Source organism: Styela clava, chromosome 2, assembly GCF_964204865.1.
Source record: "Styela clava chromosome 2, kaStyClav1.hap1.2, whole genome shotgun sequence".
NCBI lineage: Eukaryota > Metazoa > Chordata > Ascidiacea > Stolidobranchia > Styelidae > Styela > Styela clava.
This window is the reverse complement of record NC_135251.1, coordinates 17,643,015-17,657,747: the sequence shown is the minus strand read 5'-3', so window position 1 is coordinate 17,657,747 and position 14,733 is coordinate 17,643,015. Positions and strand designations below refer to the sequence as shown.

Here is a 14,733-nt window from a genome sequence, read left to right as displayed (position 1 = left end):
TTTAATGAACTACGCATGAAAATACCACCGAAAGTACTGTACAACTCTGTTAGAAATGCCGAATCCAAAACAGAAAAAATCTTCTTAAAAGTCCGGAAATAAGCTCTGACGTGGCGACGCTGATGCTATCAAGTTCGATACTACATCTGAACAGATAAACTAATCCTGCCTGTCTTGCTGTTTCGAACTATCATGTATACTTGCTTTCACAGCGCACAGGAAATTGTCCAAAACGTAGTGTTGTATGTGCTAAATAACGCTCCAACGAATTTTAAATCCACACATCCGCATGCAGTGAACTATAACATTTATCTCAATGTTGATGCGAGTGTGAATTAAACGGCATATCGCATAACTGTCTGATACGATACCCCGACAAATTCGACAACAATAACTCATCGCGAAGATGTGCCACTTCCATCGTCACTAGAATATTTACAGTAATGTTATCCTCCCTTTGGAAGCCACGCTATACTTTTGATCATGGCAAATCAAGCGTACTACTTTTACCTTTTCTTTTCTGTGTTAGACAGAGGGTACTAGCGATTATGTATAAGACTGCTAGTCCTTTCACCTTGTTTTGCTACTACTTCTGATCCGGTGATGCATCAGTTGCCACAATGATGCTCAAAGGGTTCCTATTAAATAATTTATAAAGGCGCTGTAGAAGGCCGAATGACTGTTGATTTATGCCTAAACTTTGGGCTTATAGCTAAAAACTGACAATTACAAAGCAAGATCACGGAAGCGATGTTATATCCATCATCACGCCTGACAATGGGCCTGATTAAATTGACATTGCTGCGTCACCGTCGACAACTTGCTTATTAGCCAATATTATACTCGTACAAAAACTTTACACGCTGTTGCTAATTGTTGACTTCATTCTGAAGTTACTGCGACTACAATTTTGAAAATGGGCTATCACGGAAATATTTTCGTGGCGAATTTGATTCTATTTAATTTTATAAGATTTTTGGCTTTGACTGCTTACATCAAGTGAACTTCGTCTACGAGACACAATTTTTTTAAATTTAACCTTGCAGAAATCGACCGATAAATTAGTAGGTTTACGCAGTTTTACGTCAAGATCCGAGACTTCCGAGTGTAATTGTTTAACAATAATATTGTTGTCGCATGTAGGCGGTATTGAGTCAAGTTCTAACGAATATTGCACCATACTCGTGCCATTTTAGCAGCAGAAAGTGTTGCTGCCAATTCAGGTTTTTGAAGTTTCTTTGTGTCGGTATTATTGTGATTTGCCTATTGTTTTTATCTTTCAGATGACTTAGACATCTAAATTAGTTAGAAACTGGATTCCTATTGGGTTGTTGCCCTTGGTGTTAATATATTGTAACGTATATTTGTTGCTGTGAAGACAGTGTACTGATGTTTTCAGAATGTTTTATGCAATGATTTTTGGGGAAGATTCTTAATAGTTTGAGCCGTATAATTTGAAGTTTACTAATGCTTGTGTATTAAATATTGTCATTATTAACAGATTGTGAAGTATTCTCGTGGATTCACAAAGTTTTCTCACCCGGTGTCATAAATATTATCGGTATGTTATTTATTTATATTTGGATCATTACTGAATTTGGTAAAATTTAGGTATAAGTGTTCTAAGACATAGTATTTTGTTTGATAAAACCATCTTTCATTTATCATTCTGTCATTCCTGATCGTCTATTGTGATGATTGTGTATTGCTGAGCATTTCATCTTTCTGTCTTATGTTATCAATTCTTTGAAGTACAATTTTCATTACAAGTTTTAAAGAATTCAGGAATTGGTTGTGTTTGGACAAGGATTTGGGAGATGCGTTTTTGATTTGTCAGTTTTTTCTATGTGTAACCTTGTCCTACCAGGACACGATAAAAGGGAGACTTACATACAGTATAGGGTTCGCTCATGACCTAGAAATAAGAACTCGTCGGCTTAATTCAGCATTAGTATGCAGGCAATTATAGCGTTCTGTTTTTTTTTTTTTTGAACGTATGCTAGTTCTTTTAAACTTTGCATTTGGCAAATGCTGCAGTGGTTTAAATACATACCAATATATTCAAATAATATCGTTGCTTTATTAGTAATGACAGTGACAGTAAACTTCACAAATCGAGTTTAAAATATACTCGATCTCTGTGTCGAACCTATTGCTGTAACATATTTTCAAGTGAAATACCGTATACCAGACTATTTTTTGTCACGAGTCATCTAGATTTTATACTTTATGTGGGTTTTGTCTGCCTGCTATTTCTGTGACTATAGGCGGTGTGTAATTGGTGGTTACTGCGGAATTCACATGGTTCCAAATTACGAAACAAGTAGAAAACTGTTGGTATCTTTTGGGGTTAACACCTGTAGTGTTAGCCTTAATTATATCGACCTACCAGATGAGGCGGGGCATCAAGAGTGGTAACGATTTGACACTTTTGGCGTACCATCTGTTCTTTCGAATAGATAAGTCGTTCTCCGTCAGGAAGAGCAATAACAGCCGGTACGGTCCCTGAAAAACTATGGATCAAATTTTCTCAACTAACCCGTTGAAATGTCTCCATGGAACTAAGAAAAGATTTTAATTTGAAGGACTGTTAGAGCTTAAAAATTATGTTTAAGTTCTTGTAAAGTCCTGCTCCACAGCACAAAACAACAATACCTGACCTTAAGTTTATCAAATCAAGTTTTCATTATTTTTTCTCATTTTCTGGTTTAATGACATTTCACCAAGCGATTAGAAGTTTTCATCATATGTAACTCATTCATGTCAATAAATCTCTTCTGGCGAATCTCTCTCCATTAATTGATGCCTCATGTTATAAATATTGCATTGTCCTTAATTGGCCGGCTTTATCATTCCAGGCATTTCACTCCAAACAAGCCTCTGTATGAGTATATCTACTGATATGCAAAGACCAACATTATTTGTGGATGGCCCAAACGTTTTTTATTTTCCTGGAAATTACACAAGATTTCTTCGGATTTATTTAACCTGTCGTATGACGTGTATCCCAAACTCACAAATTTGGTGCTGGTGTCAATGTAGTCCTTGCAGGGACGGATTCAGACTACGAGAGGCCCTACGCTAGGCAATTTGTGAGTGCCCCTCTATTTCGATTGTGTCATATATGTGCCATGGAGTTCCTTATCCCTTAAGTAACGTGAAATTCCTTAATCGTGTTATAAATAAAATTCCAAATGGCGTGAAATACAAAATTTTAGTTATATGTGAGGTACTACGCTAATCTCTCAGGTAGATTGGATAATAGGTTGAATGGGAACCAGAAAACCCGACATCCTATTTCACGAGAGGTAGAGTGGGGGGGGGGGGGGGGCAAAAAAGCTTATTTAGTTTTGAGAGTTGAAGATTTTAAATCCTTTCAATTTTAAACAAATTCATTTATTCGGCCGGCTTTTAAGTTTTTTTTTCAGCTTTTTAAACGTAAAATATGTGATAGCCTACAAGAACTAATGCCGCAAAATTAAACAAATATCATTTTTTTAACTCTAAACTTGTTTCATTTTTCAGCAAGTCTTTGTATTCAAAAATTAATAATAGTTCAAAATGAAATATCGAGGCTTTTAAGGCTTGAAGCGCCCATAGGCTTCACCCTAACTTGCCTAATGTTAAATCCGTCACTTGTCGATACACGACATGATTATTTTATTGTTTATAATATCATCTGCTCACTCCAATTCATTTCTCCGATGTTTATTCAGTACAGCCCCGATGGCCCTCATTCAGTACAGCCCCGATGGCCCTAATTCAGTACATGCCATCAAATTGTATATTTCCATGTTTTCGAAGTCTATCTTTGATGGAAGGTGTGATATATTTACTCAGCATATATGACGACTGATCATATTCGTTGGCATTAGTTTCCTTTTTGGAGTTGGAATAAGGGTTCCAACATAATCGATTGTTTCGAGATCTCCGTTTCCGAGACAATATGAAAGTTGAATTTAATTTGATTGGAGAAGGAAGTTCAATCATCTATTTCTTAATTGATCTGGATTCGCGTTTATGCAAATATTCTGAAACGCCTGAAAATAACACAAATATGTTAGTGCTTTTCGTAAATGTATTTTTCTAAAAAATGAGATTGCAAATCAAAATATTTTTGGCAACAGGAGATATATACTCCAGAATAGAACGCTACGACACAGTGGATAAGTTTGCGGAATTTTTGCTCATTTTTGTGGTAGTAATTTATTTTAAACTAACCATGGTACAAAAAGCAACAACAGATATGACAAACAGAGAAATTCAAGCAGTGTCGGGTATACACAAGGTTGCATTTGTTCATACAAAATAATGTTTCTGTACGTAAAATTACGATACCCTTTCACTTGTTCCATTTTTATGTGTCAACATTTGGAAAAAATGGTGAATACTCACAATAAAGCAAAAATCCTACGAATAAGAACCCAATTAAAATGTATATCTTGGTGAAAACGCAGAAACTTCTATTCCAAGCAAATTGTATTGCCATTCCGACGTGAAGTAGAACAGTCCACACAGACCCAGCAATATGTTGATTGTCCGGGAAATATTCAACATACAAAACTAGATAAAATAGATTACATTTAATTATTATCGATCAAACTTTTCTTTGTTTTTAAAAAATTTAACTTCGCCTATTTTAAAGGATTATAAGATGTAATATCGATAAAGACGGGCTAGCTCACAAAAGGGTAACGGATGTAAAACAGGAGTTTGTTTGAAGCAACGCAACTTGCGTTCAGCAAGTAGCTCGGTTGTAACTAACCGATCAGTATCTTCGCTCAGATTTCTTGCCAAAACAACACAGTATAACGTGAGGACTTTAATTCGAAACTTTTATGCAGTGTCTGCCATAAAGGAATATTTAGACATGAATTAACGCACATATATATATATATATATATATAATTTACTACACTCGAAAAGCAAATTAATATATTCCCGGTTCGTCACTACATTAGCCCGCCAAAACGATTCAGGAGACGCACCGGAATCAACTACGCACTGATCAAATGGTTTATAACATTGGTTCCCAAACATGGCTTTGCAAGATAATCTCGTCCGTTATCAAAATTTTTTACTTGCCCACTTTTGGAGCTTGACATACAACGATCAAGAAGAATTTAAAATTGATATATAAGTACGACTGTTTACATCGGACATGAAGCAGCGTTACGGTCGTTCCGCACAATAAATCTAACATATCGCATTGATTGAGTATGCATATTTTCTTTAATTTCTCTCTGTTCTAAAATAATGTTACAAAAATGAAATTCGTTTTCAATGTGCCGTGAGTTGTGTTACAGAAACTAAATGCGTCGTGACTGAGTTAAAAGTTTGGGAACCTCTGACTCTTTACTATTTATCATATACTTACTATTTATACCGGGCTGCCAAACCCCATCAGTGAGACCAAAACACAAATAGACAATATAAACCACCCAGGAATTTTCCCGGCTGGGAATCCAATATAGACAAAATATAAAGATGACAAGATCAAGGACAACACACATGCTAAATACGAAGGTTCGTCCAATTTTCCTCCTGTATTTGTTGAAAATGAACGTGGAAAAAGCATGACCAGCTCCAAATACAGCCACATAGAATCCAATCTTTATAAACAAAAACTAAGTTATCGATTGAGTATATCATCCAACTAAGCAATGGCCAAATATATGGACTATTGTAATGTCTTATGGGCATCCTTGGTTGATCAGCAAATTTGAAACAAAATATTTTTTCAATTTTCTATCGAAAATAAGAAAGTACGAAAACGTTTGAAATGAAATTCGAACCGTGCCCCTTTTTACACATACCGTAAACAAAATCGAAATTTCTGGTCGGCAAGTTTTGCTTTCCAAACGAAATTATTAGTTGGCATCTTATTCTAACTCGTCATCAAAATCACAATTTGTTCTGGATTATCTGCATATTTAGTTGAGCTTAGGGTTAAACCTGCCATGGCTTTTTTCCATATCTGATGATTAGATCATTTTACAACTCATATTTACAACACAAAAACAAGCAGCTCTACCATATAGTACGCATGAATTCAGATAAAAATAAAAACTGCTTACTTGTGAAAACCCATTGATGCAGGCAACATATGACCTTGTTAGTTCGGCAATAACAAATGAAAGCAACATCCCATCGTATATAGTCAGAGGAATTATGAGTAATTGCTTTAGAATGCCCAGTTGTTTTAAAACATCCTTCAACGTTTGTAGAACTAAATTATCCCAGGGTTGCCTCAGTGGAAGCTTCAACTGAAAGCAGGAAGCACGATACAGTTCGAAATAAATATCAATGAAATAGCGTAATGAAACAGACAACGTACAGTCAACTGATTAGCAGGCTACGATGAGAATATGCCGGCAGAGTTTTCAAAACTCACGAAAAATATTTTTGTTGTTGCAAACGTTATTTAGCTATAGTCGTAGAAATTGAGATATGACTGATACTGCGTAGTTTTATCGTGCCAAATATCAGTAAAGAATTAGAATTACACTAGTGTTTAACTGCAATTTGCATTGCTAGCCTCGCGAAATAAAGGTTCTTTTGTGGCCTTCGAAAGCAATTACCTAAAAGTTTGATTTTTAACAAATTTGTCGTTGAAATAAGTGAAAAAGGATAGTTATTAAAGCGGTTGGTCATTACCTCCTCCTTGCTCGCCGCAGTATTATCGTTGGAAAACGTAACTACATTTTTCTCTGCTGGCGGTGATTCTTTCACTGATGCTACAGTAAAGGATTTCGTTTCTTTCATGGCGTTGCAGTCTTCTAAAATGCCATCGTTTATATATTGTTTCAGTGTTTCTTCCTCTGCTACAGTTTTAGGCAAACGTAACGTAAGTGTTGTTACATTAGGCAACACAATAGCATGAACTACAATAGGCAATAAACAGATGAGCAAAAGAAATGAAATTAGAATAATTAATTTGATATTGTCGGCTGGGGCATAATTTTCTATAGTTTCTTCGACGACTTGAACGTCTTGGCAGTCGTAGGCACCACAAAATTGTAACCGGTTCTGGAAGACGTTGCGTGTTTCATTTTGGACGAAATGCGTCAGTGTTGAATTGCTAGTATTATTTTTTCGTTCGTCAAACTGGTCGTGAAATAGATTTTGTGTAAAAAATGAGATCAATCCGCAAATTACCTGAACGAGAAGTAGTTAAACAGTCCTGAATGCTATTATAAAATGGGCTCATCTTACTAAAACATTATATATATGTTAATTGAACAAAACTAAACGAGTTATATCGGTCAACTTCTGCAACTTTAGCTGAACTGTTCAGTATTTGCAATTCATTTTATAAAAAAAAGCTAATGGAAAATGCACACGTACCTTATTGCAATGATGAATAGCAAAGTAATAACCAGAGAACAGTCCAACATAATATTCATAAGATTTATTGCGATATTTTACACGATCGGAATATTGCCTTCCGTAGTAGACATTCATCATTGTGACGCAAGGCCACAATGTTGCTTCTCCGACGCCCAGAAGTAGGGCAGCAGGAAGCATTGTGTAATACTCTGCGAAATTGTTAAGTACTGTATGTAAGAAACATATGGCACGCTTGTTTACACGAAGAGCCGACCACATTATATTACAGAAACAAACGTATCTTATAACCTCTTAAAAACACTTCAAGTATTAAACTTATGCTTGTGCATGTACTTATTCTTACACGCATTTTTAAGATTTTTAACAGATATTTATTGAATAAACTTCGACATTGACGTCATTCATTGTCACAAACATAGCAGTTTCGTCTAAATTTACTAGTATACACCGTATCAGAGTCCTCTCGACTTTGACTCAGAGTTGCGCGGGGTGCTTAAACTAAGTGCCTCATTCATTCAGAGAATTAAGACACTATGCCAGTACTATGTCTATTCGGGCAATTCAGTGTTATTTGTGATATCTACTATTATGATTCGGTCTCGACTTGTGACTACAAATTACAGTTACTCAACACTCCCGATGTAGAAACCTCTGCCTAATGCTTATACGATAACTGCAAATTTCATTTAGTAGGAATAGAAAAAGTTGAGGTATTAAAACAAAGCAGTGTGATGCCTATTAATTGCCTTTATTTATCTGAAATCTACATACCTGGGTAGTAATTCGACGCAATGTATATAACGTACGTCGCTTCACTCAAAAGTATGCATTTCTTCACGCCAAATCTTCGTATTAGTATGGGAGTGAATATCAGTCCAAATACGATAGATGATATGTACGAACAGGCCAAGGACATTGTACCTAGAATACATTGCCAAAGTCCAATTTATACAATTCACAAAAGCATTAAAGTAGGATTATGTCCAAATCCTGAATTATCACGTTCGTTTATTTAAATCACATAAAGTTGTGCTAGAATTACAGAATGTCAAATTAATAATTTAACAAACCACGTAAAAATTGCTTGTTACACGCATTATTGGGACTTTCAAAAGTATGTACACTAAAATGGCGCACAACCTGAACATAGTATGTTTACATACACGGTTAGGATTCAGGTTGTGCGCCATCTTGGTGCACATACTTCGGGAGCGCCCATTATTGTATACATTGTGGCAAGATAGTTCATAACGTCATTTACCCACCTAATCCATCTTTTATGTTTATGCTTGACTGTTGATACATCAAGAAGACGAAAGCTGTATACACAAAAAATATTCCCAGCACATATACGAGATAACATTTAATCGTATTTGCAGGGCGGCGCGTGCTTTCATCATTAATGCTGCTCATTTTTATTCTGCATGAAAAAGATAAACAAAATAATCATTCACATATATATCTTCTCTGCTCCGCTCTTCATGTCTGCGCGCGATTGCTTTCCAAAGTATTCTCTTTGCTACAATTGCTGATTTAGAATTGTGAACTCACAATATTGAGACCGGAGCGCGTGCGTTCCTTGACTCACAGCTAGGGATGTAAGTTTCGAATATTTTATTTTCGAATCAAATTCCAAATCGGAGTGTTTCGATTCGAATACTTCCGAATCTGATTCTACTTATTATAGCATCACATGATCGTTGACTTTCTTTAAATTTGAAAGAACTATAGCATAAATTGTGATGAAATAACAATAAGGAACTTGAAGAATGATTAAGTTAGTAGAAGAACACCTTGAATTGATGCTTCAACCAGATAATATATCAGAGAATATTCAATTTTGTTACATGGAGTTACACTCAGTTATATTTACTTATTACTCAAATTTATGTTTGCAAACAATACCCGATGTATAGTGATCGTTTCTTTTAAAATTAACCTTCAAAATTCATCAAAATGATGCACGCCAGTGAAATGTGCGTTGGTAGCCTACCGCTTGCGTCGTGATTTTTATAAAAGCAAATGATAACGAGGGAAGCATCGCAAATCTATGTTTTTTATTAGGAATAATGTTATTATTACAATGACATCACATAGGTAATTTAAAGACACGTTTATATAATGACATATTTGTAAAACTTCTTAACATTTTAAATAGTCTAAAAAAATTAACGAAACCATTGGTCCCTCTAAAGCTGTGACCCATATTACCCATATTTAACAACCCCCGGAGTGTTACGACTTAGAAACGCTGTAAACGTAGGCAAAATAAACGCTTTTGGTCGATGATGAGACAACGCCGCTGCGTCGTGCAATCGCCTCGTGTTATCTAAATTATTATTTTTTTTTTAATAAAATCAAGTAGTTTTTTCTCGAATTGCTTCGAATCAATTCGAATTGATGTTGATTCGAATCGCTTCGATTTGAAATTCTGAAACTCTCATTCCTACTCACAGCTAATGCTCAACGTATTGCTTCTACATGTACTTGTTGCTTTGTTGGCAGTGAGAGCGTAAAGTTTATGCAAATCAAAATTATCTTCGTATATATCGATGTTCGTTAATTATCATATCTGAGTGACTACTTCGTTTCTTGTCGATCTCAACTTATCTGACAACTTTCTATTATGTTTGCCTCTAGCAATCCTTGGTCGCTTATGTTAATAATTGTCGAGTTTCATTCGTTGAGAATATTTAGTTATCAATTATTTTCCAATCATCAGTTATGACGTGGAGAGTTTCTAAATTTAAACAACTTTACTAAACCATTGTGACCCGACATTGAAAAGGTACCTCCATAGCTAGTTGAGTCACGTATCTAAATAAAAAAATTTAAAAATGTTAGAGAAATCTTCACTGTACCGGCTCTATTTATATTTGTAAGACTTCACACAACGCCGATCCGCATGCAATTGATCATCATGCCTTACACCACGTCTGGAACGGAAATTGCCATAAGAAAATGGCGTTGCAAAACTTCACAGCGAACCGCAATATCCCAAGCAAGCCAAACATGTGAACTGTGCAGTGTAGAAGAAATATACTTTTGCACCAGTCAGTTGCATTGGTGTAGCAACTAGCAAATATGAATAATGCTGCATGAATACTATTAATCCACTAAAAACATGACATCGCGAAGTCAATTTAAAGCCTATAATTAAGCGATACAACCACGAAAAGGTAAATTAAGTATGAGATTTGCTAGTACATAATATGTTAATGCTTATGAACATCTTATCTCAACATACATGGCGTAAGATCAAGGCCATTATATTAATTTTACGATAGTTCTACTATATATTGAACATCCATTTGCAAAGTTACAAGAACGCAAAATGAAACTTCTATTTACTCATTCTCATAAGTAACTCTTGAATTGACATTTTTAAACCTTCATGCACAGATGGAAATTGTTCAGTTTATTTTCTTATTCACAAGCGTCGATGATCTGTAGCGCATACGGTGAATTAACTAACATTGCGCTCGAATACCATTGCGTCACGCATCACTATTTCATGTTTTGGCTTTGAAACAGTAACCACACAAAGCGATATATAGCACCGTTGTAAATCATAGCCAGTATATTGAGCGGCCTCCCTAACAGTTTTGTTGTTGCCCAAAGTTTTCGCTTGTTCATTTCGAGCGATTTGATGCCGTTTTTTGGTAGATCCATCGCTAGACCCCTGTAATTTGGCTTTATTGATGTATTTACACGGTTTTTGATATTGCTATCAAGAAGTAGCGAAGTAGGACGTTTGTAGACTTTTTGTCAGCGGATTAGTAAAACAGATAAACATGCGCTCAAAATGAATAAGAAAATTTAGTTTTAGAATTCATACCAACGGAAATCCAGTCAATTTAATTTATCTGTGTACTTTGTATGTATTCCGCTAGCTTATATCTGTGTCTTCATTTATCAGAGAACTGTGCTGCTGAACAATTATTTTGTACGAATTTGCTTACAATTTTTTCCTGATTCTATAAAAAAAAAACGCTCACCTAAATGCAGCACGAAATCACCAACCGACTAAAATATAATTCATATTTACGGGCTATGTCGATCTAGCTATCATCCAAACTCAAAAGTATTACACAAATCAAACTTTATTATTATTGAATTTATAACAAACAACAATAGCGACAAATGACCTTTTAAGTGAGGTCGTATAAAAAAATTGCTGCTTTAAAATAACATATCTTATTGCATTGCATGCATCTTGCAATTTACCCACGTGATACATTTACAATTAGACACAATTGAAATCACAGAAGTTTTTCCTGATAATCGTTGGTAGTTAATATAGCTTATGATATGAACTAAGTCTTTAAATATAAAATGTCATCTTTTGTGCAATAATTTTACCCTACCGGGAAAGATTTCACTTTTTACTTATACATGATTTTTATAAATTTATATTTTCCCTATAACAACAGCAACAGAAATGTAGAAAACCATGTATTTAAGGTCCACTTCGTGTCCAACAACGTCCAACGTTCGTAAATTGCTAAATTTTAGTAAAGGGCCACTTCGGGTTTCCAATTGGGCCAGTGCCAGGTCTCTTCAAACTCTGGAAATATCATTCATCTCGCGGGCCACAAGTCGTAGAAAACTCAAAAGTGATCGAAATATCGCGAGTTTACCCACTTTAAATTTAATAAACAACGACATTTTACCGTTCTAATCAGACTATTATTATGTTGCATGGGTGGCGTTCTTTTAAAGAAGATATATAAAGCCGTTATTTTAAAGTTAATTCCCGAGAGTTACCGCTGTATTTTGCGCATCTCGCGTTCAATGTCGCTTCAAATTATATTCTTTCGGGACAGATATTACTTCAAATCAAACCAGACACTGTGTGATGAGCAAGGAAATACGTTTCCGCCGTGTTTTCCTTATGTCACCTTTCTTGCGACACTCATTTTATTACGAACTGTTATATTGAGTAATTTGAAAACTTGCAGCGTGAGCAAGCTTAGTGCCATCGTCAAATACCAACCAAGTCCGTCTAAGTTGGTATTTCGGGACCTAGCTCAAAAATACCTGGATTGCGCGGCGTTAAAGTCGGCTCCGCGTTTCGTCACTACTGTCACACGACCGACGCTTGAAAACAGAGGAGTGTTTTTACTAAATTAAAGGCACAAAGCGTTAGAAAAGGGGGTTTGAATCTCGGGACCCCAACCCCAGTTGAAATAGCTAAAAAAAAACTCAAAAATGTTCCTCCATTACATACAAATATACGCTAGAATTGATCTGTGAGCCGCACGGAATGTATCAGCATGACAGGGTTTGGACCACCCTGGTCTACCTTATCAAAAAACTCCCGACATCGCTGACCACTAGATCGTTGAAATGCGACCGTAGAACCGGCTTTGTATTTGTAGCGTTACTATTATTGTTTTATTCCTTTATTATTACTATAATACTTATTCATAAACCCATGATAAATTACCTAATATGTACAAAAGCATGAATGCGACTTAATCATATAACACTAGATAAGGATTCATTACAGATTGAATAAACAAAATACTTTTTATGCATAGTGGAGGAATATACAGTTCCAAAATAGGCGGAGGGAGAAATTTATTGGAAAAGGTTGGGAACCACTGCATTATAGTGTCAGTAGATCTTGGCACTTCAGTGGTCAACGGTAACTTCGCTCAAATATCATTTTTTTTTCTTTGCTGCCTAGTAAGTGCCCGTGACTTTTCTTTATGCAAATTTCCAAATAAAAGTGAAAGACGAAGACCTGTGGTTATCAACTTTTTTCAGTCGCGGACCTCTAGTTTAAACTTACATTACTTAATGCTAGTTTTTAATTTCAACACTGTAGTCGAACAAAATACAACATAAAGAATACATTATATATTATACATTACAGAACCACATAGACAATACATATACTACAGTAAGTTGCTAGTTCAAACGCAGATAAAGATTACAATCCCATGCTTCACTTATCAAGCTGCCCAAATTAAAATAGCTTTCGGGGGCGAATGTGTGAACAAACGTGCTTTCTCATAAGGATGAACCTGTCAAATTATCACATCCATTGATTCATTATCACATTTATTGAGTTTCATCACTTGGCAAAGTTTTCGCTGCTAAGGCATGCCTGTGAGCATACAGTGAGTAATAACAATTACATAGGAAGCTTTATTTTATTGATCGAACTTCGACTTTGTTTCTAGGCCTAGCTGAAGAATGATCAGTGCAAATCAAACCTAAATTTTTCTTTTCGCTTATACAATGAAAAATTATTAAACATTTTAAATACGCCGCTACTCTTTGTACTTTCCAAAAGAAAAAATACATTTCTTCGATTTAATCGTCATTAACGATAAATAAATAAATTCTAACAGCGGATTTCACTGAGAAACATCAATGCTTTCATCAAACTGAATACTAAATGCAAATGCAGACTACTGTATGCCAATTCTTCAATGTCTTGTTTTTCAATATCTTCTGAAATCTCATCTATTGAGTATTTGATCAATTACATTTTGTAGATTGGCATACTTTGAAGTTTTTTCCCTGTTATCGCCCGAAAAGTAGTTCTGTAATTTTTAGTGCAGTGTCCAGTAATTATTAGTGTTTCAGCGATAATGTACGGCTTGTTGTCCAGGATAGGCGATGACGTACAGGGCCTTGTTCGGAACAAAAAACGTTCTTTTATTTGCAAAAACATATTGTACCTATCACAAAGATGGATGATTACCGTTTGGGTGTTTCTTTAGTTTCACTGACATTATACTACTAGTACCTGTTCTAGAACATTTCTGTACTATCTCGATCCAATCTACTACTGGCGTATACTAACACCTAGAATGCCAAAATGCTTTATTACAACATAAAAAATTATGCTAAGATATGTAACATTGCGACATGAGACTGCAAACGGTTATACAAACATGATTTTCGTTACAAACATTCCTGAACATGGCCTGAATCAGCCGTTTCTGAAACTGCAGCCCATGATCTGCCTGAAATATGTAGGTATAGCGAGTATAGTTTAATTTTCAGCGATTCTTTGTTAGAGTGTCAGGAGTGCCGAGTGACTTTATACCTAAGTAGAATAACATTTGTGAACCTGTCGCACTACTTCCAACTGGTTGTGCTTGAGGATTTGGAGCCCGTTGACGTGTTAAACTAAATACTGTCCTATCTTCACAACTGAATGAAGTTTGTGTCCATGTGTATACCAAACGACAGGTTATAAGCGAATGGTATTCAACATTGACTGAAAACTTCTATAGGGAATTTTGATGGAAAAGTATTAATCATGTTCGAAAGCAATTTGTGATTTGTGCATCGACTTGATTAATTCAATGCAAGTTTCATTTCAATTTACAGTATATTGAAGTACGGGCGCTTCGAACGTTC

The 14,733-nt window shown here is 35.4% G+C and overlaps 1 protein-coding gene across 4 annotated transcripts; it reads right to left on the bottom strand.

The window, feature by feature from the left end:
- Positions 1-2,019: 2,019 nt before the first annotated feature.
- LOC120336413 (protein unc-93 homolog A-like) lies at positions 2,020-13,263 on the bottom strand. 4 transcript variants are annotated; one of them, XM_078109636.1, is made up of 9 exons: positions 11,349-13,263; positions 8,616-8,770; positions 8,122-8,271; positions 7,348-7,538; positions 6,658-7,158; positions 6,078-6,266; positions 5,378-5,612; positions 4,396-4,563; positions 2,020-4,040 (listed from the first exon to the last, which is right to left on the bottom strand). In XM_078109636.1, exons 2-9 carry the CDS (start codon positions 8,761-8,763, stop codon positions 3,991-3,993), a joined length of 1,632 nt encoding a protein of 543 aa, XP_077965762.1. In that variant the 5' UTR covers positions 8,764-8,770; positions 11,349-13,263; the 3' UTR covers positions 2,020-3,990. The 4 variants fall into 4 exon arrangements, with proteins under 4 accessions (XP_077965762.1, XP_077965761.1, XP_077965763.1 ...); XM_078109635.1 differs by lacking the exon at positions 11,349-13,263 and adding an exon at positions 10,212-11,254; XM_078109637.1 differs by lacking the exons at positions 5,378-5,612; positions 11,349-13,263 and having other exon boundaries at positions 8,616-11,264.
- Between the last annotated feature and the right edge of the window lie 1,470 nt (positions 13,264-14,733).